This window comes from Lepidochelys kempii, chromosome 3 (genome assembly GCF_965140265.1).
Source record: "Lepidochelys kempii isolate rLepKem1 chromosome 3, rLepKem1.hap2, whole genome shotgun sequence".
Lineage (NCBI taxonomy): Eukaryota > Metazoa > Chordata > Testudines > Cheloniidae > Lepidochelys > Lepidochelys kempii.
This window is the reverse complement of record NC_133258.1, coordinates 146,350,570-146,374,465: the sequence shown is the minus strand read 5'-3', so window position 1 is coordinate 146,374,465 and position 23,896 is coordinate 146,350,570. Positions and strand designations below refer to the sequence as shown.

At 42.9% G+C, this 23,896-nt stretch overlaps 1 protein-coding gene across 1 annotated transcript in view; it reads right to left on the bottom strand.

Moving 5' to 3' along the window:
• BIRC6 (baculoviral IAP repeat containing 6) overlaps nucleotides 1–23,896 on the bottom strand; it is a 320,140-nt gene that overhangs the window by 87,174 nt on the left and 209,070 nt on the right. Inside the window, 4 exon segments of the mRNA XM_073338417.1 lie at nucleotides 7,612–7,780; nucleotides 10,354–10,518; nucleotides 16,357–16,574; nucleotides 20,525–20,825. Of these exon segments, the coding sequence (XP_073194518.1) occupies nucleotides 7,612–7,780; nucleotides 10,354–10,518; nucleotides 16,357–16,574; nucleotides 20,525–20,825 (853 nt within the window).

Here is a 23,896-nt window from a genome sequence, read left to right as displayed (position 1 = left end):
ACAATATTTGTCTTTTCAAAAACCCTAGAGAAGAACTTACAAGTTACAACATTAAACATGCTAATACTGCAAATTCAAGCACTCAAATTTGGAAATACCAGATTTAGGGATTTCCATGAAACCTTTATTCTGCCTCCTAATGCAGGATGGATGGTACTCAGAAAATGAATCAAGGCGGTGTGGCGAATGAGGCTGTTTGTAGGACCTTTCCTTTTTAAAGTTGGTAGGTGTGTAGTAAATGAAGCAGGAAGAAAAAAATCTGGTTAGCACAGTTTGATACCAGGAAGAACTGGGTTCTATCCCTGGCCCCTGTGGTGCTGGGTAAAGTCACCTAAATTCAAATTTTCATAGACTACTACTAACTGTGTGCTACTCATATTCTGGGTGTGCACACTTGAGATCCCTCGGCCTTCATCTCCAGAGATGCTGAGCATTCACATTTGCAACTAAAATCAATGGAAGTGGTGAACGCTCAACACTTCTGGCAATAAGGTAGCGTGGTCTTGAAGAATGAGTACAGGATTGAGAGTTAGAAAGACCTGAGAATCCTGACTCTGCCACAGACTCACTGTGTGGCCTTGAGAAAGTCACTTTTCTTTTAGGATACTTAGTTAAGAAATACACTGTGCTTTGAGCATACCACAGGCAGGAACTGCCACCACAGCAGGGAGTCCAGCACATCCCTTGGGGCTGTCACTACCAAGTCCAGGGAGTCCCTGCCTGGGCGGTACACCTCAGTGAGCCAGGCCTGCAGAATTCTGAATCTCAGTCTGGCATGCCTGATCACATGCGTGCATGCATGCTGTCATGTGGCCCAGCAACCGCAGGCAGCACCTGGCCATTGTCATTGGAAACTGGCGCAGGGAGGCCACCGCTTGTTGGATAGCCCGGTATCGGGATACTGGAAGGCTTGCCCTGGCCTGCACCGCATCCAGGACCGCCCCTATGAATTCCACTCTCTGCATGGGCACAAGCGTGGACATGGGGACGTTGACCAGGAGCCCCACCTTGCTGAACAATCTCAGGGCCACCTCCACATGGCCCTTCACTTCCGCCTTGGATCGGCCCACCAGGAGTCAGTCGTCGAGATATGGGTACACCCGGATTCTCTGCCTCCGTAAGAAGGCCGCCACCACCGCCAAGCACTTTGTGAACACCCTTGGGGCCACGGCTAGACCAAATGGGAGAACCACAAACTGGTAATGTTCTTGGCCCACGGTGAAGCGTAGGAACCGCCGACGTGCTGGGTGGATGGTGATATGAAAGTACGCGTCCTTCATGTCAAGGGCAGCGTACCAGTCCCCCTGATCCAGGGAAGGGATGATAGTGCCCAGAGAGACCATGCGGAACATGGCCTTGACCAGGAACTTGTTGAGCCTGCGCAGGTCTAGGATGGGGCGAAGGCCCCCTTTGGCCTTGGGGATGAGGAGTACCGGGAGTTGAACCCCTTCCCCCTTAGGCTGTGCGGCACCGCCTCTATCAGTGAGCAGACTTCCTTCTCTAGGAGATGCTCGTGAGAGGGGTCCCTGAAGAGGGATGGCAAAGAGGGAGTGAAAGAGGGGGGAGGAAGGCAAATTGCAGCGAGTACCCGTTCTTGTGTGAGACCCAAGAGTCTGACATAATGGTGGACTATGCACAGGAGAAACGGGAAGGGCGGTTCAGGAAACCAAGGGACGGATCCGGTGACTGGTCTAGTACGCTGTCCTCGAGCACACCTTCAAAAGCCTGGCTTAGTGCCCGGCTAGGGTTTGTTCTGGCCCAGTGCATTATTGTTACTATTGTTGTTGCACCATAGCCAGTTATCCCTGCCTCGCCTACGGTAAGGCTCATGCCTATGGTGAGGCTGGAAGTGGCGTTGAGGGGGAGGCTGCGGCTTAAAGGGATTCCTCTGGGTCACCGGGGTGTGCATACCCATCGACTTAAACCTAACTCGCGAGTCCTTGAGGCTGTGCAGCTTTGTGTCTGTCTGGTCCAAGAAGAGCCCAGACCCTTCGAAGGGGAGGTCCTGGAGTGTATTCTGTACCTCAGGCTGCAGGCCTGACTCGTGGAGCCACGCCAACTGCCTCATGACCACCCCGACGCAATTGTTCTAGCCGCCGTATCTGCCGAATCGAGGAAAGCCTGGAGAGAGGTCTTGGCTACTGCCTTGCCCTCCCCTCGTCCACCAGGGCCGTGAACTCCTGTTGGGAGCCTTGTGGGAGGTTGTCCTTAAACTTCCCCACCGCTGCCCAGGAGTTGAAATTGTGCCTGTTGAGAATGGCCTGCTGGTTCGCAATCCTCAGCTGAAGACCCCCAGATGAGTACACCTTTCTACCAAAAAGGTCCAGGCGTTTCGCCTCCTTGGCCTTAGGAGCCAGGGCCTGCTGTTCATAGTGCTCCCTTTCATTTACTGCTGAAACCACTAGGCAGCATGGACTCGGGTGGCAGAACAGGAACTCATAGTCCTTAGAAGGGCAAAGTATTTACGTTCCACTCCCTCGGCCGCTGGAGGCCAGGGTCTGCCATATAGGCTTATAGTTGGACTGAATGGTCTTAATGAGTGGTAGCACTATTCTGGATGGAACTTGAGGCTCAAAATGTGCACCATGGGATCCTCCTGCTCAACTATCTCCTCAGCCTGCAACCCCAAGTTCTGGATGACCCTGTGCAGCAATTCCTGGTGGGCTCTATGATCTATCGGTGGAGGGCCGGACACCTCTGTACCTGCCACTGCCTCATCCGGGGAAGACGAGGAGGTTAGCTGCTGCTCGACCCCCTCTGGTTGGTCCTCCTGCTTCCCTTCTCCCATGGGAGGGGCTTCCGGCTCAGGCCAGAAGTCCATGGGATGGCACCGGATTCAGTGCCAGTCTCTCCCGTTTATCCTGGGGGAATGCTGGAGGCCTGGAAACTGTAGGCTCCAGCACCATCTGGCGTCAGTGCGGGGACCAGGACCGCTGTACCGAGTAACTTGCCTTGGACGGGGCCCCTTGGCGCTCCTGATAGGCCCAGGGGGTCCAGAAGGGCCAATGGCCTGGCGGCCCCCATTGGGATTGCCAGCCCACCTGAGGGTCCCTGCTGTCCAGGGCCCGGTGCAGGTAGCTATAGCAGCCAGAGTAGAAGTCGGCGCCGGACTGCGGCGATGCGGATCGTGAAGGCCATGGCAGTGCCAACGATCTGTGCCGGCGGGAGAACAAGTGGCTCCTGGCTGAGCGGGAGCAGTACCAGTATCCCCAGGACGAGGACCAGCACCTGGACCCCGACCAGGACCTGTGCCAGCGTTCCCTTGACCAGGACCATCTGCGGGAGTCTTCTGGCGAGGGCCGTCTCAACTCCTCCCAGTGCTGGTCTCTGGGTGGTGCCGGAGAGCGGCGTGCCCTTTCTGGTGCTTCCTCATGCCGACCCACTGCCGGTGTCGCAACCTCCTTCTGAGCCGCTGGCAAGTGTGAGTCCGCGGAGTTGGAGCTCGACCAGGACCAACTCCGGGAGCGGAGCCAGGACGGTGTCCGCGAGTTGCACACCGTTGCCAGCTTAGCCCTCGACGGCACCCAAAGCATGGGTGCCAGAGGGTTCTCCCCATATGGGAGGGGGCTCGCTGCCAATAGCTCGATGAGGTCCTTTGCAGCCTCAAAGGTACCAGGTGTAGAGGGCTGATCCGTTATGCCCTCAAGCCCATCGTCTGCACCGAGCTCACTTAGGTCTGGGCTCGTGCTGCTGGGACTGACTGTGTCAGCACCGGTACCGCGGCCTTCCCGCTCTTATCAGTGCTCGGTGCCTTGGGAAGCGCCAGCCTCCTGTGTGTGGAACGACTGCGCCTTCCTTCCGGCTGCGCTGAGGGCCGCACCAGGGAGGACGAGCGGTGCCAGGGCCTAGCAGGGCACTCTGGGGCCGACAGTTTACAGTGCTTAGCTGGTGCCGGGTCTCTCGACAGCTCTGGGGCACTACGTACCAAGGAAGCCTGAGCAGGCGTCGGGCACTCTGGGCCTGGCGTCTGCAATACAGCCTCCATCAACAGCTGCTTTAGACGAAAGTCTCTTTCTTTCCCTGTTCTTGGCTTAAATGCCTTGCAAATCCTACACCATTCAGTCTGATGTCTGTCCCCCAGGCAATGTAGACACGAGTCATGGGGGTCACTAACTGGCATAGGTTTGCGGCACGTGGCGCAAGCCTTGAAGCCGTGAGCGGGTGCTGGAAGCCTCCAAGCAGCTAATGACTTAAGTGTCCGCAATAGGTATGTTAACGAACTGATAACAGCTACTCTAAAGGCTAAGGGACTGCTCTTCTACCGGCGGGAGTGGGTGCGGGGGTGGTTGTTGTTGTTCCAACGCCGCCATGGATGGTAAGAAGGAACTGGACAGGTTTGGGCCGGCAGGGGTATATATGCATGGCGCAGTGGGGGCCCTGCCGGGAACTGCTAAGGGAAAAAGTTTCCAATGCTAGTGCATGCAGCGTGCGCACACCTAATGTGGAATGGACATGAACAAGCACTCAAAGAAGAACACCTTATACTGAATAAAAATTACAATTAAAAGTTTGTTACAAGTAGGATTCTTAACTTCTTTTTAAATTGTTAACAGTACTAAGTGCCACTCAGCAAAACTGACATTTGGACACAGGGATGGTAACTTTGCTCTAGACCACAGGAAATTTTAAAATTCATTTCCACCAGAGATACAGAGCCCTGCAAGAAATTAGACAAAGATTTTTCAAAAATGGGTGTCAAAAGCAGACACCTATATAGGGATGTAGGACCCTAACTTTAGGCACCTATTTTTGAAAATCTTGATCTGAATTATTAAATTCTAACTTAAGTCTATTCAAATAACTTATGCATAGATTCAGAAAAAAAATCTAATATGCTGTATATTACAAGAGTTAATTTACAGAAGGAATAAACCATTTTTAAAATAAGTCATTTACGGATAACATGGCCCACAGCCACAATTAACAAAACAACTTGTTCTATCAGGCAAAAATAAGTAAGTTGTTTCCATGGAACATAAAACTAGTCGGCACCATTTTAGATAAGAAGATTAACACCACAACAGGACTTCAATTAGCCACAGTGTTTGAAATTAGCTACTCTGATTTATCTTAAATTTTTCAGCTGCAAGTTTGTAAATACTTGACCAAAATGTTCTTGAAAATGAGATAATCCCATAGTGATGTGTCAAATACTCAAATATCCAGAGAAACATTCTTCACATTGTTCAAAATTTTTGTTGATTGAGGTTCTCTGAAGACATTTTTAGATTGCTTCAGCACAAAATAACACAATGCTCCACCTACCACAGAGTAGTTACAGAGAGCCAGCTAAACAGCCTTTATTTCATTCTATATGCATGGTTTTGAAAAAACACTTGTTAAAAGGTAACTCTGATCCCAAATGGTTTGTCTTATGCCTCAAGGAATGAAATACTAACATGACGCCCTGCAAGCCATTTTCAAGCTCCGGTGGGAATCCATAGAATCATGGAATATCAGGGTTGGAAGGGACCTCAGGAGGTCATCTAGTCCAACCCCCTGCTCAAAGCAGGACCGACCCCCAATTAAATCATCCCAGCCAGAGCTTTGTCAAGCCTGACTTTAAAAACTTCTAAGGAAGGAGATTCCACCACCTCCCTAGGTAACATATTCCAGTGTTTCACCACCCTCCTAGTGAAAAAGTTTTTCCTAATATCCAACCTAAATCTCCCCCACTGCAACTTGAGACCATTACTCCTTGTTCTGTCATCTGCTACCACTGAGAACAGTCTAGAGCCATCCTCTTTGGAACCCCCTTTCAGGTAGTTGAAAACAGTTATCAAATCCCCCCTCATTCTTCTCTTCCGTAGACTAAACATCCCCAGTTCCCTCAGCCTCTCCTCATAAGTCATGTGTTCCAGTCTCCTAATCATTTTTGTTGCCCTCCACTGGACTCTTTCCAATTTTTCCACATCCTTCTTGTAGTGTGGGGCCCAAAACTGGACACAGTACTCCAGATGAGGCCTCACCAGTGTCGAATAGAGGGGAACGATCACGTCCCTCGATCTGCTGGCAATGCCCCTACTTATACAGCCCAAAATGCCATTGGCCTTCTTGGTAACAAGGGCACACTGTTGACTCATATCCAGCTTCTCGTCCATTGTAACCCCTAGGTCCTTTTCTGCAGAACTGCTGCCTAACCATTCGGTCCCTAGTCTGTAGCGGTGCGTTGGATTCTTCCATCCTAAGTGCAGGACTCTGCACTTGTCCTTGTTGAACCTCATCAGATTTCTTTTGGCCCAATCCTCCAATTTGTCTAGGTCCCTCTGTATCTTATCCTTACCCTCCAGCGTATCTACCTCTCCTCCCAGTTTAGTGTCATCTGCAAACTTGCTGAGGGTGCAATCCACACCATCCTCCAGATCATTTATGAAGATATTGAACAAAACCAGCCCCAGGACCGACCCTTGGGGCACTCCACTTGCTACCGGCTGCCAACTAGATATGGAGCCATTGATCACTACCCGTTGAGCCCGACAATCTAGCCAACTTTCTATCCACCTTATAGTCCATTCATCCAGCCCATACTACTTTAACTTGCTGGCAAGAATACTGTGAGAGACTGTGTCAAAAGCTTTGCTAAAGTCAAGGAACAACACATCCACTGCTTTCCCCTCATCCACAGAACTAGTTATCTTGTCATAGAAGGCAATTAGATTAGTCAGGCATGACTTGCCCTTAGTGAATCCATGCTGACTGTTCCTGATCACTTTCCTCTCCTCTAAGTGCTTCAGAATTGATCCCTTGAGGATCTGCTCCATGATTTTTCCAAGACATCTGTGACATCACAACTGAGAGGGAGCCAGCTATTGTAGCTTCAGGAGAACTAAACCAGAATTTTTTAAACAGTACAGAATCATCCATGGCTGAATACCCACCTCAGTTCCACTTTTAGAGAGTTCAGAAGTAATGGCAGGGCTCACGCATGCCTATACACAACTGGCATGTGTATGCACACTAACATTAAGTCAACTATAAATTTCTCATTAACACCACACACTTAGGACAGAAAGATTAACTGTAGACCAAAAATCCACACTGCCACTTAAACCCTTGGTTCACAGCATGAGGAGGCACAGTGGGCAGGGGTGAACCAACAGACACTGCTACAGAACAATTTCCACTCCCAGGAGCACATGTGCACCCATAATGAATATCTTTGGGACTAGCTCTTGAAGAATAGTAAAATACAAAATTGTCAGACAGAAATGTGATTTTTCAAGGTGATAGCATCTGTAAACAGAATTTTTTTTAAAATAGTTTTAAATTTTTTAAAAAAGGATAATTTTAAACTGTGCAAGAGTTTAAAACTCTACAAAATAAAGAGAGATCACATCAACAGCCACAGCAAACAAATTTCATCTTATAAGACTTAAGTAAATCTACTATAAAGGAGTAATAATATGTCAAAAGTAACCCTGATGGAAATTTGCAGGTGCTGTCTATTTTGTTCAAGTAGCATGAAATTCTCTTGCAAATGAATCTTTACATTTACCCTGATTTTGTCAATAGCAGTTCTGCTTTTCCACCAGGCTCATTTCAGAGAAAAGTGCAATATGCTTTAAATAAATAATTAAAAAAAAAGAGAGAGAGAGAACAGCAGCACTTTACCTGAATCGTTACGGAGGTATGACGACATTGCTGGAATGAGACAAGACTGACTGAGTAGCTCTAACAGAACTGATGGAAGAGCATTGCTGTTTTGTCCTCTACCCTCGTGGCTAGTCTGGGTCTCTCCATTTGATATGCTCCCTGCAGGATTTATGTAACTAGCAAGAACCTGAAAATTAAAATATATTGAGACACTTAGTCAAAATCTGATGCATTTTAGAGGCAATAACTCAAACTGTCCATATCTACTTAATGGCTGGCTTGTTATTTTGCCTATTAAATGTCAGAAGTTACTCCTGTGAGCTCAAAGATTATTTAGATAGAATCCTATACAGAAATTACCAGATCACAGTTTATTACTATTTTTGTTAAGATCAGAATGTAAACTAAGCATTAAATAAAGCCACTTCAAATAATTACACAAAAGTTTAGATTTAAAAAACCCATTGAAAGCACTAAATTGCTAGACATATCTTTGTTATGTGACACTGGGGGAGATCGGAAACTCCTATCAGAATAGCTACCTTCTAAATACATCCTATCTCCAGTTTAATCCCATGATAAATCTAATTTGTAAATCATATGGCAAACAGTGAAGACAGTGAGAGGTATCTGCCCTCTCAATAATAAGATGCATAACCTGTTGGGTCCCTCTTGGATCTTAGATGGTCAACAACAAAGAATACCTTAATCATCAACATCTGGCAAAGAGACTGCAACTTTTACGGTTAAATGTGGACCTATCCAGTTATCCATGCTTCGGCCACTTCTGATGAGATTACTCCCTGCATGGGAATATAACTGAACACCGCCTTTGATCTTCAGTCAGTGAATAACACAGCTGTCTTCTTCCTTGTTTGTGTAGTGAATTGTCTTGCAGGGAGTATGAAGCTTGTGTTCTAATCATCACAATGACTTCAATTAGTTTCTTGGAAACTAACTGGAAACTATCATTTTTTTACCTATTACATTTTATGTGGCTCAGGCCTGAGCCACCTTAAAAATGGCCTCTCCCCTGTGCTCTATCCCAGCAGTAAAGATTAGTGAATATAGGCATATGAATAGGCATATGAGCTGACAACTCCATGAGTTAAATTTGTACTGATTGCAGATAGGATTTCTTATAAAAAGGGCCCTTGGCTCTGGAATTCACTCCCTATGTTTGTTAGCATGAGCTTGTTGAATTTCATGCCTTGCTACTAGGCTTATTTACATAGTTTGTTTTCTTTTGTTTTTTTCCCTATAAATGATGTTTGATAGGAGACAGATTCTTTTGCATATGCATGTATAATAATGGTGATCTAACAGAGTTCTTTAACTGACAATGTGGCTCTTTATGTATTTAAATTATGCGTCTTTCTTTTTCAGTACTTAAGAGTATAAATACATTTTATAAATGAAAAAAAGGCAATATTTATATCAGTTGTTAAACTATATACTTCTTTGTCAGAATATGCCATAGCCTCAGGACATTTAAACTTTTGTTCAGCTCTGAAGTAGCAATAAGCTCATTTCAGACAATCATAAATAAAACGTACATGGCTCAAGTTCAGTGGTATGCTGAACAAGCCCAGAGAATAGAGATGTGCCTGGGGGAAGATTGAATCAAGCCTTTTGAGACAACTCTCCTGTGTCTGAAAACATAACCTTCTTGGAAAATTTGGGGAAATAAGAAGGGACTTAAACAAACCAGTTACCCTTGCTAGTGATGAAAAAAGGGGAAAATCACAAAGAAGCCTATTTGGCAAACTAGAAATTAGTCTGTTCCTAGTCTCCCAGGTCTGCTTCTCTGATCAGCTGCCTTTGCTTTTGCCTAGATGCCAATAGGTCTACATGGAAGTATAAAAGCACCACAGAAATCTCCTAGAATATTCTTGGTTCAGTGAACATTCAGAGCTGTCCATGTGCTGACAGCTAAGCACATCCGCTTTTCTGTTCTGTTCTTTTTATGGATCACCATGATAGGGGTTATAAACTTATAGGTGATCCTTCTCCTAGGGGGGAAAAAAAATCTGTGTTTATCATTTAAACTTGAGCTTCTTGTGATCTCTTGCTAATTTCTGTTTGCTACATTCACTGTATTACCTGGTTGAACAGAGACATGCTCTATATACTCTCAAGTGATTCTGAAGGTCCTAAAGCATCAAACTCAGTCTATAGAAGGCAATGCTCTGCAACCTTCCTGACCTTGATAAAGTAACTGGTGTATTAAGGTAACACAGAAATACTCCCCAGCCTGAAAGGCTGGCATGTGTTCTCATTTCTGGTGGTCAGGAACAAACCCCTCTCCCAATCATATAATCACAGGGGCATCCACCTTTGCTACAAAGCTATTATGCACATCAAGCTTACAACCTCCTGTTTTCAGCAGCTTAGCTTGCAAATGTCTAACAAAACAGCTGCACAATTAATTACTTGAGGTCACAGGTGTATTGCATCTGTATTTAAGCAAATAGCTTATTGGGATTTTCTGCTCCATCTGGTTCAGTCCCACATTTTCAAACATTCACATTTGTTATAAGAAAAAAGCTAGACTTTTTTTAGCCAAACAGGAAAAATGATATTTTTTTTTAAACTATAGGCTCACAAATGGCTGATAGGTGTTTCAGCCTAATAAGTAAAACACTTTAGATACTTGAGTGAAAAAGAGGTTAAAAATACAAACTTTTTTACAGGCTTAACTATATTACCACCACATGCATAAATCCCTACACATATTATTTATACTTCACCATTCCATACCTGCAGAAGACAGGTGACATGTTCTTCTTCCAGCCTTTGTTTAGTCAAAGCTTGTTCTACATCCCATCCAGAAGCCGTGGAGCCAGTTCCAAAGCCAGTACCCTTAGCCCAGTAGAGTTGCTGTTCTTCTGTTGATGCACTGTTGTGCGTGCTCGACACCTGTGGCTAACAAAAACAAAAAGTGATTCTACATCATATTGTCCAGGTCCTTCAAAATTCTTTCTGTCCTTCAGGAAAAGGTTTTTTGTTGCTTATTTACTTATCAAAACAAACTCATGCACACTGACACTGCACCCCATATTCTTCATAGTAATTATTATGTTAGTGATTATTATGATATTATGACATAATTATGATGTATTTTGTGCAAGATAAACCATGTAAGGTGTCATTGGAAAAGTTATGATTTGCTGAACATGATTATCCTATTTGTATGCATGTAATATTTTTGTATCTGAAGTTATGAATATTGACTATGTATCTGTATTTCAAATGTAGTTACACCTGGGTAACACCCACTAGACAAGATGCTTTAAGTTTAGACAGTGGGTGGGGAAGGGCCCATTCAGGGCAACAGGCCATTAAGAAAAAACAATAGGCATTAGGAGAAGTTTATCTCCCACCTGGGGAGTCTTCCTGAAAAGGCTACAGACAGCCTCCAAGTAATGGCTGCTGTGACTCTACAAGGACATGTGATGAGATCACACATCTCCAGACTTCATCTTGGGATGTCAGTATTTTTCCAGAGATTGGTCTGGGAAATAAGCTTTGAAACAAAGGGTTCCTGGCCTATGCAAAAGCTATGCAAGTCAGGTAGTGATCATCTAAGGTTCTTCGCTCCACACACAAGACAACTCCTGGGAACACCCGAGGAACAAAGACTGAACTGGGGGAAGTGCTAGACCCAGACTAAAGGGATTTCTAGTCTGTGAATGAAACACCTAGGGATTCCAAGCTGTAAAGCAAGTGCAACTTGCCCCTTGAGAATCTGCAGCCTGCTTGTATCATCTCTTTGGATATGAATAGCAGATTCTCACCCTATTTAGCACGTTAAGTTTAGTTTGCATTTTTTGTGTATTTGCTAGGTAATCTATTTTGATCCATTTGCTATCACTTAAAATCTATCTTTTGTAGTTAATAAACTTGTTTTTGCTTTACCTAAACCAGTGAGTTGGAGTAAAGTGTATGGGAATCTTATCTCAGGGGCAAAAGGCTGTTGCATATTCCTCTCCACATTGAGGAGGGGGCGAATTTTATGAGCTTATGCTATACAGTTCCCTGTGCAGCGCAACATGGTATAATTTGGTGTTTATACTCTAGATTCGGTGCGTGTCTGTGGAGCTGGGAGTTGCCTTAACTGTAGCCTTCCTATGCAGGGGCTGGTCAGAGAGCCTGCATGTAACTGCTGCTGGGTGTGTCCCTACCTGTATGTATGCTAGTGAAAGTGCAGGCTGGAAGGCTTGACAGTTTGTCACAGCAGTACAGCGTGAGAGGAAGCCCAGGCAGGTGGGTCGGGGGGGCTCAGGGAAACCCCAGCATCCCGGGGGGAACCCATCACAGACATCCATTGGAATTCAAACGCCGGCACAGGAAAAACTCTGCAACGCATGTGGATTTCTAGTACATAACCAGGACTGTAAATCATCCCATGTGATTTTCAGCTTGCATGGGACAGTAAATCATGTTTCTGTTTACTGTAATCACATTGGCAATAATAATATTTTATAATGTACACTAATGAAGGCTAATTAGGATCATGTTAAATGATGCAGCTCTACAACTAGCACTAAAATATAGCCAAGTTTAATGAAAATTATAATTATTAGACAAATTTGGATGGAAGATAAAATGTCATTTCAAACCTTTCTGCAGGCTGCTAAGACTTGATTATGAAACTACATGGATTAACTGTGAATAAACTTGCTAAAGTAGTAAAAGAAGAATGGAATTGTTAAGGCATAAGCCTACATATCAGGGAGAAAGGTTATATTCCCAGCTCTGCCACACAATTCATATGTGGCCCAAGTCACTTAAACTCAATGGCATCTCAGTTTCTACTCCAGTAAAATGGGGATAATACTTCCTGACCTTGGAGTGTCATGAGATTTATTTCACTAACTTTTTTGAGGTGTCCAGATTGCTGATGCTTATGGTGCTCATTACTGCATTTAAATAATAAAATAAATTTAATAGCAAAATAGCATTAGATTAGCAAACTGTTTTAACATGTATTAAAATATTCTGGTGCCTATGTTAAATTTAAAAGATAGCTACCAGATCTTAGATGTGCCTAAAGTTGTGCACCTAAGCATATATTCAGCACATAAATAAGTGACCTGCTTTTCAGAAATACTGAGCACTCACAGCTCCCATTAGAATTACTGAGAGCTTTGGGTAATGAGCACTTCTGAAAAGCAGGTCACTTATGTAGGTGCCTAACATCAGGCACCCCATACTGAAAATTTTGGCCTATGCCAAAAACTGGAGAGGACTTCATTTTCTCTTCTGATTTTCACCTTTTGTGTTGTTTCAAGTACAGTAAAGAGAATGAGGAAATAAAGTTGTTAAAATTATTTGTAATAAAAAGCAAATACCACTCATGTAACATTAAAATATATAAACAGATTGAATTATAAATTAACAAATTTTGAATTGGAAAAAACCATAGAAGTCAAATAAAAATATATTTACTATGCATCTTGGAAAATCAGTAACATTTGAAATTATAACATTGTTACACTACATAAATATATCATTATGGCCTTTGCAGTAATATATTGGCAATACTTTGCATTCATGATTTTAGTTTTAAATTGGAGCCTAAAGCCACTTTAATAGTAAAACTACAACATGCCCAAATTCATGGAGATGTTACTACAGATGAATATGCTGTCTCTTTGGACTTGAGCACTTCAGGAGAGTCCTCACCTCAAGAATATAGGCTTCAGTACAGGCTCGGTGAATCTCTCATTTTTTAAAAAGTTATCTTCATTATCACAGGGAGGGGTGGGAAAGCATATGGCACATCATCTGTGTGAGGGCATCTGCGCCTACTGAAAGAGAATCCACTTCGCTGATGAAACAGTGATCTAGTTTCACATTTCTGTGATTTCCGAGAGAGATCTACTTCCAGGTGTCTGAATTGCTTGGTCACTAGTTTAAAGATTTCCTAATTCAGATGCCGTACAGATTTGTTGGTAAGATAGCTACTCAGCCAATCCTATTCATGGATTCAGGGTATGCTGTATGTGCACTGTTCTGAGTGATAAGATACTCTTCTCTGCCCAGAACAATTTCCCTTGCTTCTGAGAGGAGCTGTGAGCTTCTGATTCCACCAATTGTTCAGATACGTGACCATGGTGTTCAAATCAGACTGAAACAAAACACGCTCGCCTCCAAGGTAGTGGTGATAAAAACTTTGTAGTGCATTCATTTCTGTGAACTCTAGGAAGCGGATACTTTCTCTTTTCCATGTGGCATTCTCTACATGTGACCGTCTTGTTTTCCAGGTGTGCTCCCCACCCAGCAAGACATGTATTTGTTGCAAAAGTGGAAGGTGAAATGGTTGGACTTTCAATATGTTTTCTTGTCCTCAACACCATGCTCTGAGCATCTCTAGCCTCTGTGTGCCAGTAGCTTGAAGTGGACGACAGGGGATGATCACTTGATGATTACCTGTTCTGTTCATTCCTTCTGAAGAACCTGGCATTGGCCATTGTCATATGACAGGATGCTGGGCTAGATGAACCACTGGTCTCACCCAGCAAGTCTGTTCTTATGTTTGGTTCACCAACATTCAGAGGGAAATAAAAACACTGTCCCATTCAGTATTAGTACATGATTTTGCATTGTATCTGGTGTGTGGATTTAGAACCTAAGCAGTAATTTTTGGAGAATTCATTTACTTAGCTGCTGCTCTGGATGAAGGTTTGATAAAGATATCATCGAGAAATGGGGAGTACTTTTGGACCAGAGACTTGCTAGGATTATTACTGGATCACTGTGAAAACCCTGGTAGCTGAAGATGGATCAAAAAGACATGGTCTTGTGCTAGATGTGCAAGGTTATGCATTTCAGAAAGCTACTATGACAAGATCGTAGGTTAATGTGGAGATAGACTTCCATGTGTGTTGAGCTGGCAGATGTCTCCTGGATATAGAGCAACTACAGTTGATCCTAGGGTTACCATCCAGAATCTTGCTTTCCTTAACCATTTATTTAGTTGCTTCACATCAATGATCACTCTGATACCGTCTATGAATTTTGGATTATAAAGACTATGAAGTATACACTGGTGTACATTTATTCTGACGGAACTGGTTCTACTGCTCTCAACTCCAGGAGGTGAGCTCCCATTTTCAATATTACTTGTGCTATACCATATCTTGACACTGATGAGTGTATTAAAACGGATGAGGTGGAGCCTTGTGTGCCAGCCAGTTGTAATGGCCAGGCTGCATTATGCACTTCTGAAGTTGTGTGGAGACTTACCGCTAAAATATTCTGCTCTCTGGTCTGATATTGGGCTTATGGCCCATAACTAATGTGAGCTGGGATATTTTTGGGAGAAGGCTAATGTTAACTCTACCTGATTCATAAACATCAATTCTACTATTTCTCTCTAGAATAGGTTGTGTCCCTTCATTACTACTTCTGATTGGTGCAGAAATGGAAGAACATCTGTGCCTGTTAGGTGCCTCAGTCTCATCTCAGAATCACAAAGGGAAGGAGGGGCAGGAAGACTTAACAGACTTTTAAACTGTAGTGATTCTTGACCGTCGCCTCCACTTTTGTTTCCTTCCATACAACAGAAAACCCATGAACATGTAGGTTCAACTTTAATTTGGTCCCTTTGCGTGTATGCATGATGATACAGTCTGACTACATGATCACATACTAGTTTTCTTCCCACAGGATGCCTGCCTCATTCAAAGCACAGAATGGACAGTACTCAGGGAATTAATTGGGATTGTGCAGTGAATGAGTTAGATACTCCCCTCACCTACCTCACTTGTCCAAAGTTGGAAGGTGTGTAGTAAATACAGCCAGGGATTAGAGAAAGGATGCTTTTGTGGTTACAGTAGTTGAATACCACCCTGAAAAACTGCATTTTATCCAGACCTCTATCACAGCATTCCTGTGTGATGCTGGACAAGTCACTTTGAACTTTTTACAGATGGTCCTTAACTGTGTGTGACTCATTTTCTATTCGCCAAATTTGGGATACCTGGGCATGATTTGTGGGAGTGCTGAGCTCTCATAATTGCAACTTAAGTCAATGGGAGCTGTGCTTTGAACATATTAACTACTATAAAATACTAAATTTTCTGAAAATTCCGGCTCTAGGCCCTTTGGCTTTAATCTCACTGTGCCTCACTTCCCCATCTGTAAAACGGGGATAAAATAGCACTTTACCCTATTGAAAAGTTATGAAGATGAATTCACTAAGGTTTGTGAACCACTTATTGAAGAATGAAAACCACTTAATGAATAATTCTGCATTCAGTGTAGGGTTGGATGGTGTGGAGTATATAAGACAGAGGCACACATTGACTAGTGAGGATAAAAATATTGACCATCTTGAGCACTGAATGAGGTAGGAGTCCTGTGGAAAAAATAGTATGAGATCATGTAATTAAAGACTGCATCATAATACAGATACACAAGCAGCCCAAATTAAAGGTTACATGGAGAACTTAACTTTTTCGTGCCTGACTTTGCAATCTTTACATTCTGTTAAAGTAATTTATTTTTAAATGTAGTAAGTCTTTTAAGGTCATCACAGAGCACTGAAATATGTAAGCAGCAGTAGTTTAGCAAGGACTTTCAAATTACTTTTGCAATTCCCCTGAATTCAAGTTCTCAAGAATTCATTTTAAAGAACTACAGGACATTAGATTAAGGAAGATGTGTGATGCTACCCCAGCAACAAGACTTTCATAGTTACTCGGTCACTGGAGCTTACTGCAGCTAAGTCAGTCACTAACCAGAAGCTAAGCTTACCTCTGACTGGTTGGGACTAGAGTTGGGCACTCTCGGGGCATGGTGGCTCAGAGCAGATAAACAAGCAAGTATAAGATGCACTGCCCCAATTTCCAGTGCCATGCGCCTAAGGAGCACTCCATCATCAGTAGTCAATGGTGTGGTGCTGAACAAACTGCGCAGCACATGAAATGGAAGAGTTGGAAGCACGTTAGCCGAAGGTGACTGCAGGATATGACCTAGGTTGAGAAAGTATAAAAATATTAAATATTTCCTTTTAACGGTTCAGCACATAATGTTCAACTTTGCAATGATTTATTGAAAATATTCAGCTATATTTCTGACAATATTAAGTCTTCAGCAGAATGTATTATTTTTTGCCAGGCTTCTTTTTAGCCAAAATTCTGGTGGGAAACATGGGCAAGAGATATGAACTGGTTTCCTTTATGGACTAGGCTGAGACCAATAAATGCATATAATTTGTTATTAAAAACAAGATTTAAACCCTTATCTCCAAGGGTGAAAAGCTAGTTTATTAACAACTCTCTCACTACACTAAATTACATACTTGGTCATGTTTTTGATTGTAAGACTGGATTACTCTGTAAAGTTTAGAGAAAGTTTATACAAACAGCTGCCCTACCAGGAAGCCACTGAGAAAAACCTCTCCACTTTAAAAATATGTTGATAAATGCTAGGATAAACTTTGCTGTGACACAAACTGTAATGCTCATGAGGTGAGTACACAATGAAACAGTGTAGCGATTCAATACATTTTCACTACAGGACATTAAAACTAAAATTATGTTTTACTAGATACCCATTGTTTGAGTTTTGTACTATAATTTTATTTTTAAAGTTAGCCCTATTTTATCAAGGGTGGAGAGGAGGAGAATGATTTGTAAAATCACAGTGTAACAATATTCTTGCCTGTTAATGCGATGTACATAGTTAAAACTGTCCAATTTTATGGACTCTTCTGCCCTATTTGACTCAAAATATTTCAAAAGAAAAAAGTAGACATACTGTTTACAAGAATGAGAGAGACACTGCTAGCTCAAGTCCTGGAAATATTTTAAACATCTAACTGTCCAATAACTTTGTTTTCTCTGTGTAATAAGTAACTTGTGACTATTTGTTAATAAGTAGATTTATTCACAGTAAAGTGATTCTTGAGATTTTTACTTTAAAAAAAATCACAAAATACACAAACTTATCAAAACATCTAACTTCTTTTATTTTATTTATTTTTTTTTTTAGGAACAAAACAGACTGTTGTCTAAAAGAAGGTTTTATTACTCCATAAGAGCAAGAAGTCCCATGACCGCTGTCTATATGACAAGAAATATAAAGTATTTATTCTCATTCTCTATAGGCTCCCTAACTCTATTCATCAGCCATACCACAAGAGGATGGTAGAAAAACCAACTGAGAGAACATTGATACACTATTTGCCTCAGAGGTGTATTGAATGGTAATTATTTTGGGCCATATCAGGGATTTGTAGATATAGATCTTTACATTATATAAAAGAAGCAGGCTAAGCATGAGATTTGGATGGTCCTTCAGTCAGTTTACTACCCAAATTTGAAGGAAAATACCCAGATATCAAATTTCATTTATTTGGCTCACTTTGTCTCCCACAGTGTGCACAATCTTACCGAAAAAGCAACACAAAATTAAGAGGCAAACAAAAGCCAAAGTTCATGGGACTAGCTGAGCAAACTGGGAAGTTTATTGCCCCTCCCTCTTTTGTTTTTTGCAGAGGTTCTAAACTAGGATGGATGTTCTAGGGAGCACAGATACTCCCTTGGGGCATTTAACCAATTTATGAATGGAGGAACAGGTTCTTGTTTTGATACTAGAGGTATCTAGGGGCTTAGCCTTTGCAAAGGGATAAATGTCTGGTTAATTAAACATGGAAGGATCATGTTTCCTTCAGAAAAAAGGTGGCCAAGGTATCTGAGCTGAGAAATTTGTTTATTTGTTTTCATCAGGCTACCAGTGGGTGAAGGAGATCCAGAAAAACATTTGCTACCTCTTCTATTAATGGTTTTAAGGCCAATTTTATTAGTACTGACCACGTCCATTGTGTTACCAAAACAAACAACAAAAAAACCCTCACTGGTCTGGCCCTACACAAAATGCATAGAGTTTAAGTCCAGAATGGCCCATTAGATCACTATTATACCTTTAGATAATCTAGTCTGACCGTCTGTATATCACAGGCCCTTAAATTTTACCCAGTTCCTCCTATGTTATGCTTTAGCCAAACACAAGTTATTGGGCTCATCTTTTAGAAAGGCACTCAGTCTTGCTATACAGAATTCAAAAGATGGAGAAACTACCACTTAAATTGGTAGTATGTTCCAATGGTTAATCACCCTCAAAGTTAAAATGTTAAAAGCGTGCCTTATTTCCAGTTTGAATGTGTCAGGCTTCAGCTTCCAGCCATTGGTTTTTATTATGCATGTCTCAGCTAGACTGAAAACCCTTTTAGTACCCAGTATTTTCTCCCTGTGAAAGTATTTACGCATTGTAATCAGGTCACCTCTCAATCTTTTCTGATAAACTAAACAGACTGAACTCTAATTCTCTCACTGTAAGGCATTTTCTCCAGGCCTTGAATCATTTTTGTCTCTCTTCTGCCTCCTCTCTGATTTTTCAACATCCTTTTCGAACTGTGGACACCATAACTGTATGCAGTATTCCAGTATTGGTCTCACCAACATTGCATAGAAGTAAAAATCGCTTTTCTAACTTACTCACTATTCCCCCATACATTTTATACATAATACATTATACATTTATAGTTTATACATCCAAGCATCGCATTAGTCCTTTATGCTACAGAAGTGTATAGGGAGCTCATGCTAAGCTGCTTGTCCACTCTGACCCCAAATTCTTTTCAGAGCTACTCCTTCCCAAGATAGAGCCCTCCAGTCTGTAGTATGGCCTGAATTCCTTGCTCCTAGACATATAACTTTGCATTTGTCTGTATAAAAAATGCCCCCCTTTTTTTTTTTTAAAAATGGGCCCAGTTTACGAAGTGCTCCAGATTGCTGTGTCTGACTGACCTGTCTTCATCATTATACACCATTCTGCCAATATTTGTGTTATCCACAAAGTTTAATTAGCAGTTATTTTATATTTACTTCCAGATCATGGATGAAAATGTTGAGTAGTTTTGGGCCTGGTACTGATCCTCATGGAACCCCACTAGAAACACCCTCATTCGATGAGGATTCCCTATGACAACTATTTTAAAATCTGTCACCCCGTTTTTAAATTTTCTTATATGATCCAGGATGTGGGTAAGATTGAGTTCTTCACAAACTACACAAAGCAATTCCAACCTCCTTCTAAAGGAGGGGTGGGGGAACTATGGCCTGGGACCACATCCGGCCCTTCGGACATTTTAATCCAGCCCTCAAGCACCCACTGGGGAGCAGGGTCTGGGGTTTGACCTGCTCCGGCGCTCTAGTCAGGGAGCAGGGTCTGGGGGCTTGCCCCACTCGGCTCCTAGAAGCAGTGGCATGTTCCCGCTCCAGCTCCTACATGTAGGGGCAGCCAAGGGGATCTGCATGCTGCCCCCACCCCAAGTGCCACCCCCACAGGTCCCATTGGAACCACGGCCAATGGGAGCTGCAGGGGCGGCGCCTGTGGACAGGGCAACAACTCCGCATAGAAGACGGAAGAGGGACATGATGCTGTTTCTGGGAGCTGCTTGAGATAAGCCCCACCCCGAGCCTGCACCCGACCCCCTCCCATGTTCCAACCCCCTGCCCCAGCCCTGATCCCACTCCTGCCGTCTGAACCCCTTGGTCCCAGCCTGGAGCACACTCCTGCACCCCAAACTCTCATCCCCAGAACCCCCACCCCCAGCTGGAGCCCTCATGCCCCCCACCCCCCTCAGTCCAGAGCTCCTTCCCACACACTGAACTCCTCTTTTCTGGACCCACCATAGAGCCCACACCCCCAGTCGCAGCCCTCACCCCCTTCTGCACCCCAACGCCCAATTTTGCGAGCATTCATGGCCCGCCATACCATTTCCATACCCAGAAGTGGCCCTCGAGCCAAAAAGTTTGCCCACCCCTGTTCTAAAGCATCACATTGTAAATACACTTAAATGTAAGTTAGAACAATTTAGCAGAGTTTTACAAATAAATGTAGTAGTTACAGTACATACTTCCTTCGCCATCATCTGTAACCCCCAACACCAATCTAAGCAGACACTGGGCATGTTTCCTCTCTTTTAACAGCACCTCTGCATAGCCAGGGAGACGAAGAAATAATCCAAAGGCAGCCAAAGAATGAGCTGGTATGGGAGACATAGTTTGCACTGCTGATTTGATTGGTGGAGGCTCTGCAGCAATTGTTTCTGGGGCTTCGTAAACTAGTTCTCCTGATTGCTCAATGGTAACCCATTCAAACTGATCACTGTCCTTCTGTTTCTCTTGTGTAGTGGATGTAACTACTGGAGCACTCACCTTCAAAAACAACAAAAAAGTTAACACAATCCTTGGAAGTAGTCATCATTTAGAGTCAATTCTTGCAGCACACAATTTCATTCCAGTCAGGGGTGAAAATAAGCCGGTACAGCATACCGGTAAAAAGTGGCTGCCAGTACCGGCCCGTATCCAGCTGACTTTAAAGCGCTGACACAGCAGAGCTTTAACATCACTGCCCCTTTTGCGCCCCCCTGTTGGCGGCCCTGCCCTACTGCGGCAAAGGACCCTGGTTAAAGTGCTGCCATGACAGCGCTTTAATGTTGTTGCCCCTTTTGCTCCTGCCCCACCCCAGCCACTGATTGAGCGGGGGAGGGCAAAAGGAGCAGCTGCCCCGGGGCCAGCGATTTAAAAGGGCCTGGGGCTCTGGCTGCCGATGCATAGATCACCTGCGGCATGAAGATGAAACACGATAAAAGAATTCATTTATTATTATTTATTAGAGAGAAGCTGTTCACACACCTGTTCAAAAAAGGAAATGAACTGGCTTTATTTTAACTCTTAAAACAAGACAACCACAGCACAATGTGGAATTTTCCCCCCATTTCCTTCCTTGTACTAAGACCAGATCACGAGCAGCTGAGCCAACTGATATTACAGGTGGCAATAAATCAATGTTCACACAAAGTAGAATGTCTCAATGGTAGTGAGAGGTTAGGTCGTTTTATGGCCACACACAGTAGCCAAGAGAAATTTATAAATTAGGCAGTAGGATACTAAAAGCAATTATTCTCCACCATCAAAAAGGCTCTGCAAAGTGCTGAAAGCACCCAATACCTAAAAAGGGATGCCAGCACTTTGCAGAATCAGGCCTTGGGAAGCCGTAGCAAACATATTTCAAAGCATCATTAGGATAGAGCTAGCATGTTTCCATGTACAAACTTAAATTTTCCAGAGCACTAATTACATGAAAAGAGAAAACGTTCGCATGAAGACAAAGCAACACACTTCATTTGGAAGTCTGTATGAACAAAAATATAAAAGAAATGTGAGGTGCACATTTCCATTCCTCTACTTGCAAAGACGGGAAGGTGCCACCTCTTTAGGGGTAGAGTTAACATAGTTTCAGTGCCCTATTTAAGCACAGCCTTAACTCTGCATTTCATGGGTTTCAACTTTTTTTTAAAAAACACTAACATTCTTAAAAGGTAACTCATGCTCAAACCCCTAATTTTTGCCTGCAACTGTAACTTTACCTAAAAATTTGTTTGGAAAGTTGCTTAGGGTTTGTGTTTTTTTGTGGTGGGGGAGGAGTTTGTTTGTATATTTGTTTTTAATGGTTCCAAATTTTTCCTGTTCCTGTGAAACCCGAGAGTCTACAAATGGAGAGACCTGATTCAGCAGACAACAGAAGGCTGCAACAAAAGGACTGCCTCCTTGGTAAACTGGCTGAAAAATTGCCCGATAACCACAGTTCTCAACCACCATCCTGACTGTGTAACCTGATGCTTCAGATGTCTCAGGTTTGTAAAAATGGAGTTCTACTTCTGAAATCTCTATAGGTCTGCAGAATCATGACTCTTTGCCTATAGAAAACAAGACTCTGCTTCTGCATCAACTTCCTGAAGTCTGAAAGTCTTTATTAGGCTCCCCAGGAATCCTTCCACATCTTTAGAAGGCTCCTCTCGGCCCTAAGGGAGTCAAAAGAGGCTCTTCAGTGATTAAAGTCTTATTTAGGATCATAGGGGGAAAGGCAGGGTAGTCAGAATAGCCTTAATTAACCTAAGACTCATAGGGATGGTGGGCCTCCAATAAGCACGAGGCTCAGCAGTGTACTGCCAAAACATTCATAACCCAGAAGATCTATACAAGCACATATATGCATATACAGCACAAATCACTAGTTTCAATCCTGCACCCATTGTAGTCAATGGCAAAAGTTCCACTGACTTCAGTTGTGGCAGGATTGGGCCCCTCTGTTATACCAGCAACTATTTAAATTCTAGTTTTAGACATACAGGCCCAGATTCATGCCTGTTGTAACTACTGTGGATGTAAAAGCTTCTTGCTGTAGCTTACAATATCTTCTTATTGAAATTCTGAAGTACAGCTATTTGGAAGGAAGAGTACTACTTACTGAATCAGAATCTCAGATACCAGAGTAGCTGCCTACTATCTCCTTGGAAGATTCCCATCTGAGCAACGACAAGGTCTTACCCTGCTTAAATTATGAAATCTGAGGATATTATAGCCTGATGTAGTACTGGCCATGGGCAATATATGTAGTACAATATACTACAAAGAAACTGATTACTTGCATAGGTTTTACATAATTTTCTTACATTAGAGGAAATTTGTAAGGTTTCAAGTTTAACCCTCTCATCCCTCAGAAAGGCGCTGAACAGTTTTCCTTTCACTCTCCTTTGGTCTGATTAGGCATTTCTAATACCACTTAGGTTGGAGACCTAATCAGAAAAAAATACTAAGCTAGCATGTCCCATGCTCCTACAAATTACTACATTACCCCTTCTATATAGATTCTGTGAAGCTCATGCCTTGCTGTAGAGGTAAAATGACCCACTGTCAGCTGCTTTACAGAGAATCGTTCTTTATCACAGTTTGAGGGAAACAGTAACTCTTTCAAAAACTTTTAATAAAACTAAGTTAGACAAACTAAGGTGGTCCAGAGGGTAACGCGACTTCTTACGAAAACGTGTTACATACTTTTTCCCTATTAAAATCTTTGAGTCTATGAGCATTCCTCTCTCTATTAATTTCACCTTTACTACTGATGTCTATGGGTAAGACTTTTCTTTTCCATTATGGTTTATGAAGATTCCATTTTCTGCAGTCAAACACTTTCTTCCATTTCTTGACTGAAGTCAATGAACATTCAAAATATTCTGATATTCCTTTTAGAATGTCACACCAATGATTGCTCATGACTGTTGAAGTGTGAAGTACACAAAAATTCTCCCAAAGAGATGTTCACCTTATTCATGAGTAACAAAATAGCAAATATTTTATATTACTTCTTCAGTATGATTTAAAGGGGACTTTCAGAGGATTTTTTTAAAATGGGGTTGTGCTTTTTTTAAATGACTGAAGGCTTG